Here is a 14,520-nt window from a genome sequence, read left to right on the forward strand (position 1 = left end):
GTGACTTTCTATTAGGGATTCTGTGTATTCAGCTCAAACTAATTCATTTGACTGGATCAGCAACCGTGTGCAACATGTGAGGCAGGATTTCTGCTGTGAAATGTGGAAACAGAATAATCACATGATGCAGGGTAAGTTAGTGATTTTAATAATTTACAGACTCTGAACCGACTTTAAGGGTTTAAAGTCGGTCACATATTTCCTGGAAGAAGCTGCTTTGGTATGTGCTTGGTACGACTTTTCCACATTCACTGTGCTGTTCATAAATACTGTACAAAAATATAATAAACTGTCCTTTCTGCACTGGTGGAGAGGTAAACCATAAAGCTTTTTTAAATTATATACATATGCACACCAAAGGTCTGACATCATATTAAATAGAATAAATTATATCTTGCATTTGGTGCATGAGGCCTGCTTCTCAAGTCTCTGTAATAACAATAAAGTCTTTAACATTAATAATCTATATTTTAAAAAAAAGAATCCACTCAAGTGGCCAAAAAAAAGTTTCAAAATGTCCTTTTTAGAAAAAAAAAAGAAGAAGAAGAAAGAAACAGGCTTGCACATTGCAAGCAGCATCACTGCTGTGCACTTTTTCAACAAAGGAAGATATATTTTCCCCACTGTTTCACTTCAACCCATCCTATGAGAGAAGCTCTACATCCTTCAGCGTAAATGAGTCTTCACATCCACCATTCAGTGTCTCAGTGCTCCATTTTCACAGTTTGTAATGGCAGGACTCTCTCCACTAGGTGGAGCTATCTCCCGGCAGGCAGTTTCTTGTTTTTTCTTTCCCCTTTCGGTCCAAGTTAAGTGCAGCTCATTGCTCCTCGAGGGTGCCTAAAGTCGGCATGTCTGATATTTACTGTGTGAGGGGGTGGCCAGCTCGTAGAAGAGGACGTAGGCATTGCTGCTGCGAACCTGGCTGGAGGACATCGGGCTCACCCTGCACAGAACACAGCATAAAGTTAAATATCCACACAATATGAACCCAGCTGCAGACATGAACAGACATGTCTACACTTTATCTGCATAGTGAGACACCTTTATACATTTGAGGTCAGCTTTATGCAGTTAAAATGAGGTCATTTTCATTTGACAGCAGGTATATACAGCTTAATTAGACTTTAAACCATTCTGCCAGTCTGATAAGATGATACTGAGGTAATACGATGATGTGAGAGCTGATACCTGGAGTCATTGTAGCTGTACCACTCCCCCAGAGCTGAGTTCTTGCAGTAGGCTGTGTAATGGCCTCCCAAAGCGTTTCCAGTGTGGTTGGACACTGCATAGAGGTTATACACAGGGCGCTCTGCAGGGAGAGACAACACAGCCATCAGTCAACAGTGGCAAAACTAAAACAGATCGATCATCCTCCTCTCATTTGGCAAATACATACCGCTGGGTTCTGAGGAAAACTCCCACAGGTCCAGATCCTTAAGAGGGAAGTTGACATAAGTGGAGAGCTTGCTAGCCCAGATGTTGGAGTCTGAGAATCGCTTCAGGTCTGAGGGAACACTGAGTCAAGGAACAAAACTGGTTCAAAAATATTTAACATGATACTTTACATGATCTTTATATTAAACCACACATTATGAAATCTATGTGGCTAGCAACTTAAGAAAAAATTAAATAAACATATGGGCAGTGGACAGTCGCTAGGGAAAAGTACATTCTGCAACCGGTTGGTGAGTGGTTGCTGCAGGTTGCTGGCTCCTGTGAAACTGGCCGCAAAGAGGTACATAGTGCTTGACCAGCCTGGTAGAACAAGCTACTAGTGGCTTAATGGTGAAGCCGGCGACCACATACACACGCCGCGTTGCGGTGCGGGCGGCGCAGGTTCGCATCCTGGCCTGTCGCCAATTTGCCCGCGTGTCTTCCCTTGTATCTTTCCCCCATTTCCTGTCTCTCTCTATACTATCGATAAAAGCCGCTGTGGCCAAAAATGAAAAAAAAAAAAAAAGTGTTGTTGGAGATGAACTTTACAAAAGTCTATGGGCTACAGAAGCAGTAGCCCTTAAATTAATCTAAACACTGGCTCACTAAGCTCAGTGACAACTAAATCATCCATAAATGTATTGAATTTTAATGAGTATCATTAAAATGCCTCTGTAAACATTAAACAAAATGCAAAGATGCGAGGAAAGGATACGGAGTACGAGGATCTGAGGGAACTTCTGGATGCTGAACCTCTTGGTGCATTTTCTTCTGCCTTTGCATTTAGTGCACGTCTAAGAAAGAGACAAACACAGTGTAGGCAGTGTAATCAATATGTTGCATCATCTTTACAGAAGAAAGTAAGACTTGGGTTATTTATGTACTGCTTCTTACTGGTCTCTCTTCTCCATCCAGCACATCTTCTTTTGTAAAGAGTCTCAAGCAGTCTTTGAGAGTCACTTCGCCCGTGCTCTTCTGTGGAGGCAGAAAACAGTCAGAAAAATTGCCCTACATGAAGACTTACCTAAAGCTTATGATTAACTGCTGCAACTTCTACAAAACTACAGGTTTATAGGCTTAAAAAGTAAAAAAAAATGTAAACATGCATACAGTTTTCAAATCCATGATATACACAGTGTAATACTTAAAGACTGTATTAGTGGCCACGTGTGTGTGTGTGTGTGTGTGTGTGTTACCTGTGCAATAGGGATGGAGAGATCCCAAAATGGATCGAACACAGTGGAGCGGAAACCACAAGCTGTGCAAGTCAGAGAGCTTTTCAGCTGCCCCACAAACAGATCTATGAGCAGGATGGAAGATTACATTAAACATTCATATATGTTTTAGGCTTGTTTAAGGTTATTATGCAGCTATGGCTCAATAAATCACACACACCCACTATTTTGCTGTCCTCTCTCGCCAAGTACATATTCCACATCCGCCTGCCTTTTTCATCATCCCTGTAAAGAAAACCAGCATAAATCAAACCAATGTTAAGTTTATTTGCAAGCCAGTCACCAAAAATTCAATTAAAGCCTCTTTAAGAGCCTTTGCATATGAGATATTGATAAATATGGGATTTGTTCACAAGAATTCACAAAGTTTGGGAGGTATTATGTTTTCTCAACTGCACACAAGACTAAAGAATCTTCAGGAAAGTCAATTACACCATAATTATAGATGATAACTCTATTGACCACTGCGGCCCGATCAGGCATGCAGGCAGATTATGAGTGACTTATTGATGATACAGGTGAGAGGTGTGTGACGTGTAGACTCACAAGAGGTGGTCAAAGTCCTCGACAGACACTTTAGGACGGATCGTCACCCGGTTGACCTCATTGTGGAGACCGTCCAATAAGAAGCGCAGGAATTCCTGAGCATCCTGTTGGCTGCCGAGGGACAAATTTTAATTTTAATATGCTCGTCAACCCTGCATGGCTTTAAGGTGGATTTTTAAAGAGCGAGGAAAACTCACTTGCAACCAACAAATTTTGGAGCACATCTCTGGACCTGGTTCCTGAATTCAGAGGGACTGACGGAGTCGGTGTTCACAGAGGTCCACAGGCGCTGAGTCAGCTTAGCAAACTCTGAGGTCACCGACATAGGAAGACAGAAAATTAGACTGCCGTCGTTCACATGTTTACGCAACTTGAGGAGGGAATTCCTTTGACTTAAGATCTGCTAAAATTACCGTCCATGAGAGCAGTGTTTGTCCTGCAGTTGTTGTTGAGGTCTGTGAGGTGGCCGTTTCTCAGGCAGTAATCTCTCAGCTCTGAAGTGTTACTCAGACATTGGAGGATGGAGTTCATGAAACACTACAACACACAGACAGAGAAACCCAGTAATTACCTAAGTGAAGACTCACCTGGTGGCTTTAGCTGGGCAAAGCACAGCGTGAGTTACATTCCAAGAACACAAAAGACACTCACCGTGTTACCCAGGTTCCTCAAACCCACCAGGCCCTGAAGACTCTTGTTCTGTTCACAGAAAGAGACATTTGATATGAATGATAAGGCTCAACATTAAAGAGTTACGTAACAGAAAATCTGAGCAACATTTTACATCAACTTTCTGAGGACTGTAATGATAAGTGCCAAAAATCTGTCTTTTGGCTCTGCAGGAAGCCCAAAAATGTATCTGCCAATGTTGGTCTTTTTTTGGATGCTACAAGCTGTTTATTTTTGAGGGCGCTGTTTCCTTTACTCAGTAGCACTGAGTCCAACCGCACACAACCATAATCACTGAGCCCCCAGCTCTATGATAGTAATCATCCTCTGGCCCTTTTTCTTAATACATATGGAAGTAGTTACCTTAGAAATAAAACTGTGTCCTCAGTGGTTTTGATTTAATGTTGGCAGTGTAATTCTTTGGCCCGTGTACAAGACCACAACATTAATAGTTCACACATTTTAAGCGCAGAAAGGTCCACATCCTGAGGGGATGGTTACATGTCCCTGCTTTGTCAGAACAAAACAAGTATGGCCTACACAAAAATATACTTTGCAGTAATCCAATAATTTCAAGGTTGAAAAATGTGACTATTCGAATCTATGAATGCAAACTAAATGATTTCTTCTTTTTTCTGCATCTGTTTCACATTTTGAGACACCAGGCTGCAGGTTCACGGTGCTAAAAAGAAGGCCACAGACATTTATTGCTCTTTCCTTGCTGCACCAGCTAACAGATCAGCTGGCACTCACACTCAGCTCAGTGCGATCAAACTGCTGTGTGACAGCAGCTTTGACAGATTCCTGAACGAGCCTCGAAGGACAGGCTGGCATTCATTCATTCATTCATGCTATGACGGTCGCATTGGTGGCATGGGTGCACTGTGGATATCAGCTACTGTTCCACCTGCTTAGATTAGATACCACGTTTTTTTGGGTGATGTCTCTCCCTGCACCCGTGACTGCAATAAGCCCACGAGCTCACACCAGCTGTGACATAACGCGAGCATGTGACACAGACCTGTGACAGAAACTCCTCCTGTGAGTGTGCAGCGTGGCGTTCAGCTGTTTGTGTGAAGTTCCACATCGCTGCCTGAAGTCACGGATCAACTGGTTTAGTTTTGGACATAACTGGTGCCACTGGTAAGGTGGCGTTAATGATCTGTGGCCCGTGACTGATGCAGGTGTCCACACACAAAAAACAATTTGCTGTGTATCAGCTGACGGGGTCATTTCACTGAGCGAGACTGCTGATGTGTGAGAACGAAGTGTTTATGGCTTTATTGACACTTTTTTACCCCCACAAACTAACCCTGGCTGTGAGGATGGAAAACTCAAAAATCCAAATATCTGCAACATAACTAAATGCTAATTTCACCCTTGCATGAACAGGGATAATGACTCGGAGCTGAAGCTGACGCTCGGTTCACCGTCAGCGTGCGCGTAAAGATTTGTGCCACCTGTGCTTCTGTCAGTGTGGCGCCCCCGATGAGGTTATTTCCGCAAGCTGCTCCTCAGCTGTCAGCAAAAGTGTCGATGCACGACGGTGTTGAGTTGCCCCTCGTCATCATTCTACACTCTTACTACGATTGTTCCCTCACTGAGCACCTGCTACAGGTCACTAACCTGTCAGAAGAAATATTTGTGATCTGGATGTGCTTTGTTGGAGTCTGTGTCTGATATTTAACTTTACTGATTGTTTTAGGAAGACGGGAGCTTGGAATCAGTTTAAGAAGTCTATTTAAGTCATATTTTGGTATCTGGTATCTGACCTGATGCTTCTGTGGCTTCAAGGTGCAACAAAATGGACCAAAACTGACTTGAAACCTGATGCTCTTAAGTATTAATCCTCTAATAATATATTTTTAGTCAGTGTTAAAGCTGCACAGGATGCTGGTATTTTGGGTTCTGGGTTACATCTGGATATCTGAAGAACAAGAGGATATAATAGCCTCTAAATCACGTAATTATTGAGTGACAATTTAATTGAATTGTATTTATATAATGCCAAATCACAACAGTTGTCACCTCAAGGTGCTTTATATTACAACATTAGAGAGAAAACCCCAACAATCAGATGAATCTATGAGCAGCACTTGGCAACAGTGGGAAGGAAAAACTCCCTTTAAACAGGAAGAAACCTCCATCAGAACCAGGCAAAGAGAGGTATATAGTTTGGCCAAATTTTAGAAAATTTCTTTTTATAATTATTATGCTCGTTGGATAGTGGGCGACCTGCTGTGTGTTTATTTGTTCTGTCAAAAATGTTCATGTTATGAGGAGGGAAGGGAAAAGAGGGGGGAAAAAAGGAAAAGAGGGGATTTCTCTATATATGTGTCACAACTAACAAATGTGTATGTATCTACTTTGAGAATCCTAATAAATATATCTCAAAAAAAAAAAAATTCAAGGCTTTCCTTTTTCTTTTTGGTCTGGTGTAATACTCCTGTGGCATATTTCTTATCTCACCAAACAGATTATATCTGTGTTGCAGCGCTTGAGCTGAGCAGGAAGCGTGTATCTGATTACAGGTTGGTAATGTTTAACATGAACAAATCTAAGCATATTTGAACAAGGTAATGTTATTTTTTCATTTTCTTCCTCTTATGTGCCGCTGTGTCTTTATGAGCACGTTTAGCTGAGAGCTTTGGTACCTCATCATTACTCATTTCCATCCTTCAAAATAGAAGTATGACTATATCAGCTATTAACATTTCCTTTGCCTAAAATCTTTGTGTTTCTTTTCTTCTCTGCAGTATTTGAAGGTGACCATATGGCGTGGGCCCCATCTACTCCCGTGCTCCGGTGAGCACCGGACGGCGGGGTTCGGCACACGCAGCAGGCAGCTTTTGATTTAAACAACCCATCCAAAATATATAAATATATATCAGTGGAAGTGATGCGTTCAGGTGAAACAGAGCACGCCATGCTGGCTGGTGTGACTTCAAACAGAAAAGAGAGAGAGCGAACGCAATGTCCTAAACCAGCGCTGCATGCCTGCCCATATAACATGTGATGAAGCAGGCAGCGCTCCTGCACAGGCACCGTGCCAGCTCTGCTGCCACTCACTTGGAAACAGTATAAACATAAATCATTGCTTCATCAAAAGCAGGGCTGGGACATACTCAAGTAGAAGTACTGGTACCTTCCTGAAACCGTGCCAAGAATAGGAAGTGATTATCAAAAACACACACATTTAAAATAAACTATAAGTTATTAGATCTTTTGTTGTTTGTTTGAACAGTCAGATTCAGCTGTTTGCAGACAGCTGTGAAGAGCTGCACCCTGGAGTGGAGCTGGAGATAAGCTGCTGCTAACAGCTCCCTCTGGCTGTACTTTGACTTTGAGCTGAAGGCTAAAGTCAGCATGCTGACATGTTTGAACTAATAATAAAAAAAAGCTCAAATTCAGATCTTCAGTGCCATTCCCTGCTTAGACTGGATTGTGAGCATGCTGGTATTTGCAGACACAAAGTAAGGTGGATAAACTGATCAGATGTAGATTTATTTCCAGCTACTCTGATATTCTAATGATTCAGGTCCTGAAAAATATATGGATCTGCTGCTTTTCCGAGTGATCACGAACTAAATGTGTTTGGATGCAGCGCTGTCAGTCATGAACTGAGTCATGTAGTAGCTGGGCTTTGGCAAATGGCAATGCCATCATTGCAAACAATTAGCTGAACAAATGACAGCACTACATTAAAACTCTGAGGATCATCAGAGAAACTGGGAAGAGTCTTCTGAGTAAACCAATAATATCTCCTATCAGCGAGGGCTGGATGTGTACCTGGTGACCTCAGGTGGACACCGCAGACCCACATGGACCCACATGTGCGGCTCTACGTGTGAACAAAATGTCCTGTGCAGATGACAAGTAGACAGTCTGGGTACTTTCCTTATCAGCAGCTCTCCTTCCTATTACACAACCAGTGCCACACTTGAATCGTTAATAACGATGCAGAGGTTACGAGCAGCCCCGTAACCCCTCTGCACTGTGTTCCTGCCTGTGTGTGTGTGTGTGTGTGTTACAGCCCAGTACTTCTCCACTTCAGTACCAGTGACCAACTAAAGGTCAGGTTCAGACTTCCACCTCTTCCACTGGCTCTCATTGGCTTTAAAAGTTTAATGAAAAAAGGCTCAAGAGGTGATTCAACTAACTCCTTTAAGGCCTGCAAATTTCACCGCCTGTCTCATTCACAAATTTAACTGGTTTGCACCATCCTCACATATCTGCAGTCTATTTTACTCTTGTTGTCACAGCTCTCCTCGTTTATCATCAGGTTTTTATGCTTAATGCATTATTACTCACACTTTTATTGCTATATCGGTACAGAAATATACCTAGCTGTTACTCTCAACTACAAAAATAGCCTCCTCAGGGCTCAGGCCCCCCACAATAATAAATCATGGTGACACCCCTGGAAAACCAGTTTAGGACTACATACAAAGGCATAAAAAAACTTTTTCTTTTTTTTAATTTTCAAAAAGTCTTTGAGAATCAAAATTAAAGCCTGCAGGAAGAGGATGCTTTGAGACAGGTGAGGCAGGTGCTGCACTCACCTTGGCCTGGGTGATGATCAGACCCATGAAGGTGGACACCAGCACGGACCGGGACAGCGGGTGGCTCCTGCGCCTCATGTCCGGTTTGTCATAGGGGAAAGCGGCCGGCTCCTCCGGTACCGTCACGGTGTAAGAGTGTCGCAGAGAGGGCATGTTCGCGCTGCCGAATGTTGTCCGATACAAAGGTTGCAGTGTCATCCAAAAGACAGCTGGACACGCGCAGGTCCTTCACTGAAGACGGGGTCAGGTGTAAGTAAATGGATGCTGAGTTCACGCGCGTGGGATCCCGCTGTGCGTGCGCAAAGTCTGCCTGTCTCTTCCGTCGCTCACCTGCTCGCAGCTCTCCGGTGTTGTATCAGAGACAGCGTGAGTTGGAGTTTTTTACTGCCTGCCCCTCCCACTCCGAAACGACTGACGCTGCCTTTACGTGCTGTGGGAGATCTGAAAGCTATCGACTTGGCGCATCGGCAGGTCTGAAATGATGTCAATAAACAGCAAAAAATAAATTCCAGTACCCTCAATAAAGTCATGTATGCAAAAGCCTGTGGAAGGAAGTATATGAAATATCAAAATGCTCACTGTGAGTGACAGATATATCACAGACATACAAATTCCATACAAAATCAGCCAGATCATGCTGGAAAAAAGCCACATTTTGGTTTTAGATTTAGACACTAGGAGCTGGTGTATAATTGACCGGGTTGCAGTTTTTAACAGGCGGTTTTACAGCCGTGTGAATTTCAGTGATATCACCCGTCCTTTAGTAGTTATGGAAGCTCAATAAACCTGGAAAAAAATTAACTCAATTTAAAAAGCAGTGTACTAAGAAAATATTCACTGCATGAAGATACATTTTGCATGGCTTCATTTATGATGCTAAAGTATATCTCAGATTAGTTTATTCTGATGGGGGTGGGAGGTGGACCATGGACACATGGACCATATATTACTATGATACACGCACTGTACACCATCATAGTAAGCTACATTATTCTTAAAGATATCATTAATTTCCAGTTCTAAAAAAAATCAACCAAACAAAAAAAAAAAAAAAAAAAAAAAAAAAACTGGAAGACTTGTTTTTACGTAACTATTAACTTGCATCTCTGCTGTTAATGCGTGACTTAAAGTGTAAATGAAAAAATATATTTTACTAGAAATGCTATTTAAAGCTGAATTGTGAAACTTTCCAATAACGCTGGCGACGCTGACGCATCACTGCAGAGAACAGCAGTCAGCGAGTTGTGTGTCTAAACAGGTATTTTTACATGACACAGGCTGCTCTGGACAACGTTATTGGAATTTGAGACGTTTTTGGAGCAAAAGATTTGATAGTTACTCATTTTTATAGACTGAACTAGTTTGGCCTTAAACACTAAAACCATCTGAGAGCCGGGTTACCCATTCTCTGCAGCTCTGTGTTGGTGCCTTCTGAGAACCAGCCCACATTTTGCAAGAACTGAGAGCCAATTTTTAGCACAAGTGGGGTCATTTCTGCTTGAAGAATATTGTGGATGGCAGAATCTGTGGGCTGCAGCTACCAATCACTGGTGAATTTATTTATTTTTTGGTCCTGGCAGTCTTTATTTGGTAGAAATTACAGAACCGGTTCTACATCGGGCACCATCTGCACCAAACTGGTGGAAAAGTGGTAACAGAAAGAAAACCACTGGATTAACCCTGACACTGCGCTGTTTGTCTTCTGTGCTGTCGTGTTTTTATGTTACAGGTTTCATCCATATGGTGACCAGTAAATATATTTATCAACCATACATAGAGGTATAAAACATACAATAATGATTAGAATAGTTCACCACGAGCTGGATTAAAGTTCAATTACCTCAAATGTAAGAACATAACCTGAACATTGTTTCTGTAAAAAGAGTTATTTTGTTACAATAATATCAGAAATCAGTGAATAAAAAAAACACCGTAACCTTAAGGTTTTTTTTTTTTAAAAGAGGTGAATATCTTTTAATATCTTTTACACTGAGTATATATTATCTGAGAAGGAGCTTAAAATTTTATTGTCAAGGCCACAAGGGTAATGTTTGAGTACTCTCACCACTCCATTCAGCCTATCAGTGCTGATGATTCAGAATCAGCTCAAAGAGCAGCTGGGCTGCGGTATCGTGTGTCTTGATGAAGGACAACAGCAATGGCATAAAGTAGGAGGCAAAGATAAATGTATTTCACAGCTCTGTAACACATAACAGGGAACAGTTTGCTGCTTGCACTATTAGAGAAAAGAAGCAGTCCTGCTTCACCTGCAGGATTTCGTGGATAGAAACTATTATAAAATCTGTTGGCAAAGAAGTAAAAGCCCTCATCAGCTTTATTCTCCAAACTCTGCCCCTTGCAGAGTCTTCTGGCCTTGACTTTGTTCTTTAGATTGTGGTCCTGATTTGACACAGAAACAGCTGATAAGAAGCTTGTAAACCTTAATAAACTTCTGTCTATCATTTCATCTGCTGGCTGCAACAGCGAGAGCATTAAAATTGTGGAGCAAAGTCTGGCGGCGTCACAGCCTCGTAATGCCAAAATTAGCTGATGAATCAGATTTTATACATCTATGTAGCATTGTATAAGGAAATGGTGAAACTAGGTCTTTTAGTCAAAGTTAGTGTCCTCAGGAGTTTATGAATATTGGCTCCAAATTTTATGAGACTATGACCAGCTACTGCTTTGTAGCACATAACATCCATACGCGCAGCCGAGTCCCCGTCATACTACCAAACCATGGAAAACAATGATGTGCATAAAGCACCAGTGAGGCAACAGCAAAGCAAGCCCAGCCAGAAAACTGAATGAGGGAACTGCTTTTGACCAATGCCATAATTAAACACCCACATACACAGAAGAGGAATGAAGCTTCGTCACATTCCTGTCATGGATCATTGTCACTACATGTTCAACTGGATACACTTTCTTTGGGTCAGGCTAGCTTAGGGGAGTGGTGGCCTAGAGGAGAAGAAGAGGGTTTATGAGGTCTTATGACTGAGACAACTGAGAGGTTGCTGGTTCGAACGGGAAAAATTTGGATTTCCACCCTTAGATGAACTGAAATGGATTGAAAACTAATAACCATCTGGAACCTTCAGGAATCTGAAACCCGTGAGGGAAAAGCCCCAGAGAACCCTCAGACTGGCACTGGAAAGTTGAAGTGATCCCTGTCTCCTCTCTCAGTTTCACCACTGTGCGCCCTTGAGCAAGGCTCTTAACCCCCCAAGTTGCTCCCCGAGCGCTTTCTAGCTGCCCCCTGCTCCACATGTTGTGCTGCATGTGTGATGGCTTTATTGCAGAATCTGAATTTCACTGCATGTATGTGTGTGTGTGACAATAAAAGTTGTTGTTCTTGGCTGCGGGTTTGTCAGGTCAGGCAGAGCCTGTTTAAGTAGCATTCTATGAGAGGGGGAATATCGGATGATAATCTGTAAGATATTTTCTTGTCATTGTTCACTGTTTCGTGTCACAGTCCTGATGTAGCTTGTTTAAAAGACAAAACCTGGAAGAGATTTTTTTTAGTTTTAGTTTAAATTATTTTGGTGACCCTTTAATTGATTATTTTTGTAGTATCTTAGTTTTTCCAGCGTTGTGGTCCCGACACACTCGCCTCACAGCTGGTTACAGAAAGACCAGTGCTGTTTGTCCAGTTTGGACTGATGGAAGCTTAGAAATCCAATCATCCGAATTTTTGGTTCTACTCCGCCACGCAGAAACAGACACTCCAACACTCCTCCAGATGTAATCCATTTTGATTCAGCTCTACTGAGTCTGATTGAGTTTGTACTGTTTCTGTATCCCTCATAGGCAGCCTTACTAGGGCCCAAACAGCTGCCCAGAAACCAGGTATCCCCAGGTCATATTTGGGAAAAATCCTGGTATCAATATATACGCCACGCCCACACAGTGCAGCCAGGAACGTTATCTTCCATCCCCACGGCAATCCATAACGTAGCCAGCCGGGTATGTAGTCGGACCAGAGGAAAGAGGGTTCCCCTTCTCCCAATCTCCTCATGATGAGAATTTGATCATCAATAGTGTTGAGAGGCCAACTGACCAGATCCATAATTTAATTTCCAGTTCAGGGATGTGTAAAGGGACGCTCTAAGCAGCGACGCAGCAAAAGCAGGGTAGATAGGGAGGATGGGAAGAAGAGAAAAATGTATCCGTCTCCACCGAGAGCAGGAAGGAAAAAAAAAAACAACAACAACAATGACAACTGACTTGTTGCCAGTTAACCTAATCAAACTTAGCACAAAAAGTAAATAAATTTGTGTTTGGTTGATTATTTTGGTTGATTATACCATTGTTGTAACAATGCTACTTGGCAATAATTCTTATACTGTTAGAAAGCCTGTTTATTTCCCCTTAAATGTAGCCACGTTGATATGGAAAATACATTTGTGGTCAGATCTTCTCTGCCAATGGCAAATGGCTTATTCTGCTATTGACTCTTGTTTGGTGGCATCTATTGGATTGGATTTATTGCACATCGCGGATCGTGGGGTGTGGGTAACATAATTTCAGTTCTCCGCCTGTCTTGTACATTCGGCAGCAATTGACAATAAAAGTTGAGTTGAGTTGGATGATTGAAGTCTGAAGAAACAAGAAACACTGGGAATTTAACAGTTTATTCATTGAACAATCAGGGGCCTCAGCAGCATGTGGAAGGACCATATACAGCCTGGCACCTCCTCCTCCTCATGTTGGTCACACACTGCTGTGGGATGGCATCCCATTCTTCAACCAGCATTTTTCACAAGTCAGACAGTGTGGTTGCGTTGGTCAGTCTGGCACGAACAACACGGCCAAGTTGATCCCACAAGTGTTCAGCGAGGTTAAGGTCAGGACTGCAGAAAGGCCATCCCATCCTCTCCACTCCCAAATTCTGGAGGTAGTCTCTGATAAACCTCGCTCTGTGGGGGCGAGCGCTCTCATTTTGTTGCATAGAGTTTGGAAATATGGGATTGCCGCTGGTTGCAGAATTTTGATATCTCCCTGCATTGAGATTCCCCCAATCATTAGATGCCTGGGTATAATCCACACACTCAATGCTGCTGCTCAACCCACAAATGTATTTTCCTTACAAATGTGGCTCCATTTAAGGGGAAATAAACAGGCTTTCCAATGGTATAAAATTCATTGCCAAGAAGCATTGTTACAACGAAGAAATAATCAACCAAACACAAATGTCCTTACTTTTTGTGCCATTTAGTTACCAAATGTTTTTTTTAAAAAAGGTGTTGTAGTTTGGCAGGATGCTTCCATCTAACTGTATTTGATTTACTTTAAACCTGCAGTAGATTATTAATTGTTAATGCTGCTAATCAATAAAGGAATCTTAAATTCCTTCTGTAGAACAAAATCTCTTTGCTAAGCATCAAAACATCCTCATATCTCAGTTTGGACTGTGGTGAACTGATCACAGTGGGAATTACACTTGATAAAGTTCAGATAACAGTCATGGGCTGAGCACTGTGGTAATCATGCCTGAAGGCTGTTATGCAATGAGCTGGAGTACATGCATGCCATAAAAATGAACTAACTCACAGAAATGCAGGTTTAATGTTGCTATTGTTTCACCATGAGCATAAGAGAGCTGCCTTGACAGTTCTGTCCCAAATAATTATATGAATCAGTTGCAACAAAACAACACCCTATTTTTTTTTTTTTTAATCACATTAGTCCTGGTTAAGCACTTCCACTTTGCTCTTGCACGCCCAGGCGAGGCCTCTGTGCTTGAGGAAATCCATTGAGTAATAGTCATGTTTGAACAAACCCAGGGAATACTTTCCGTACACTCACTCACTTTGCTGCTTTCAGCAAATCAAGGATGATAAAACACCATCAGCTTTACAAAATAAGTAACAAATGCATGAAGAATTGCTTTGGCAGTAAAAACTGGTCTGTAGATGGTGAGTAAGAAGGAGAGCCTGAGTGGAAATGTAATATTTTACACTCACCGGCCACTTTACGAGGTGCAACTGTTCTTCAGCCAATCACATGGCAGCAACTCAAGACATTCAGGCATATAGTCATGATCAAGAGGAAAATCAAACTGAGCCGCA

General features: G+C 42.1%; 1 protein-coding gene across 1 annotated transcript; it reads right to left on the reverse strand.

Annotated features, from left to right (window-relative positions):
* Nucleotides 1-166: 166 nt before the first annotated feature.
* Nucleotides 167-8,793, reverse strand: LOC115792322 (ubiquitin carboxyl-terminal hydrolase 2-like). Its single transcript, XM_030746806.1, has 12 exons — nucleotides 8,450-8,793; nucleotides 3,870-3,917; nucleotides 3,632-3,755; nucleotides 3,416-3,527; nucleotides 3,219-3,329; nucleotides 2,833-2,897; nucleotides 2,634-2,737; nucleotides 2,332-2,412; nucleotides 2,153-2,231; nucleotides 1,400-1,507; nucleotides 1,192-1,312; nucleotides 167-946 (listed from the first exon to the last, which is right to left on the reverse strand). The coding sequence occupies exons 1-12, from the start codon at nucleotides 8,645-8,647 to the stop codon at nucleotides 841-843; spliced, it is 1,257 nt and encodes a 418-aa protein (XP_030602666.1). The 5' UTR covers nucleotides 8,648-8,793; the 3' UTR covers nucleotides 167-840.
* Nucleotides 8,794-14,520: the final 5,727 nt, after the last annotated feature.

Source organism: Archocentrus centrarchus, chromosome 14 (genome assembly GCF_007364275.1).
Source record: "Archocentrus centrarchus isolate MPI-CPG fArcCen1 chromosome 14, fArcCen1, whole genome shotgun sequence".
NCBI classification, from domain to species: domain Eukaryota; kingdom Metazoa; phylum Chordata; class Actinopteri; order Cichliformes; family Cichlidae; genus Archocentrus; species Archocentrus centrarchus.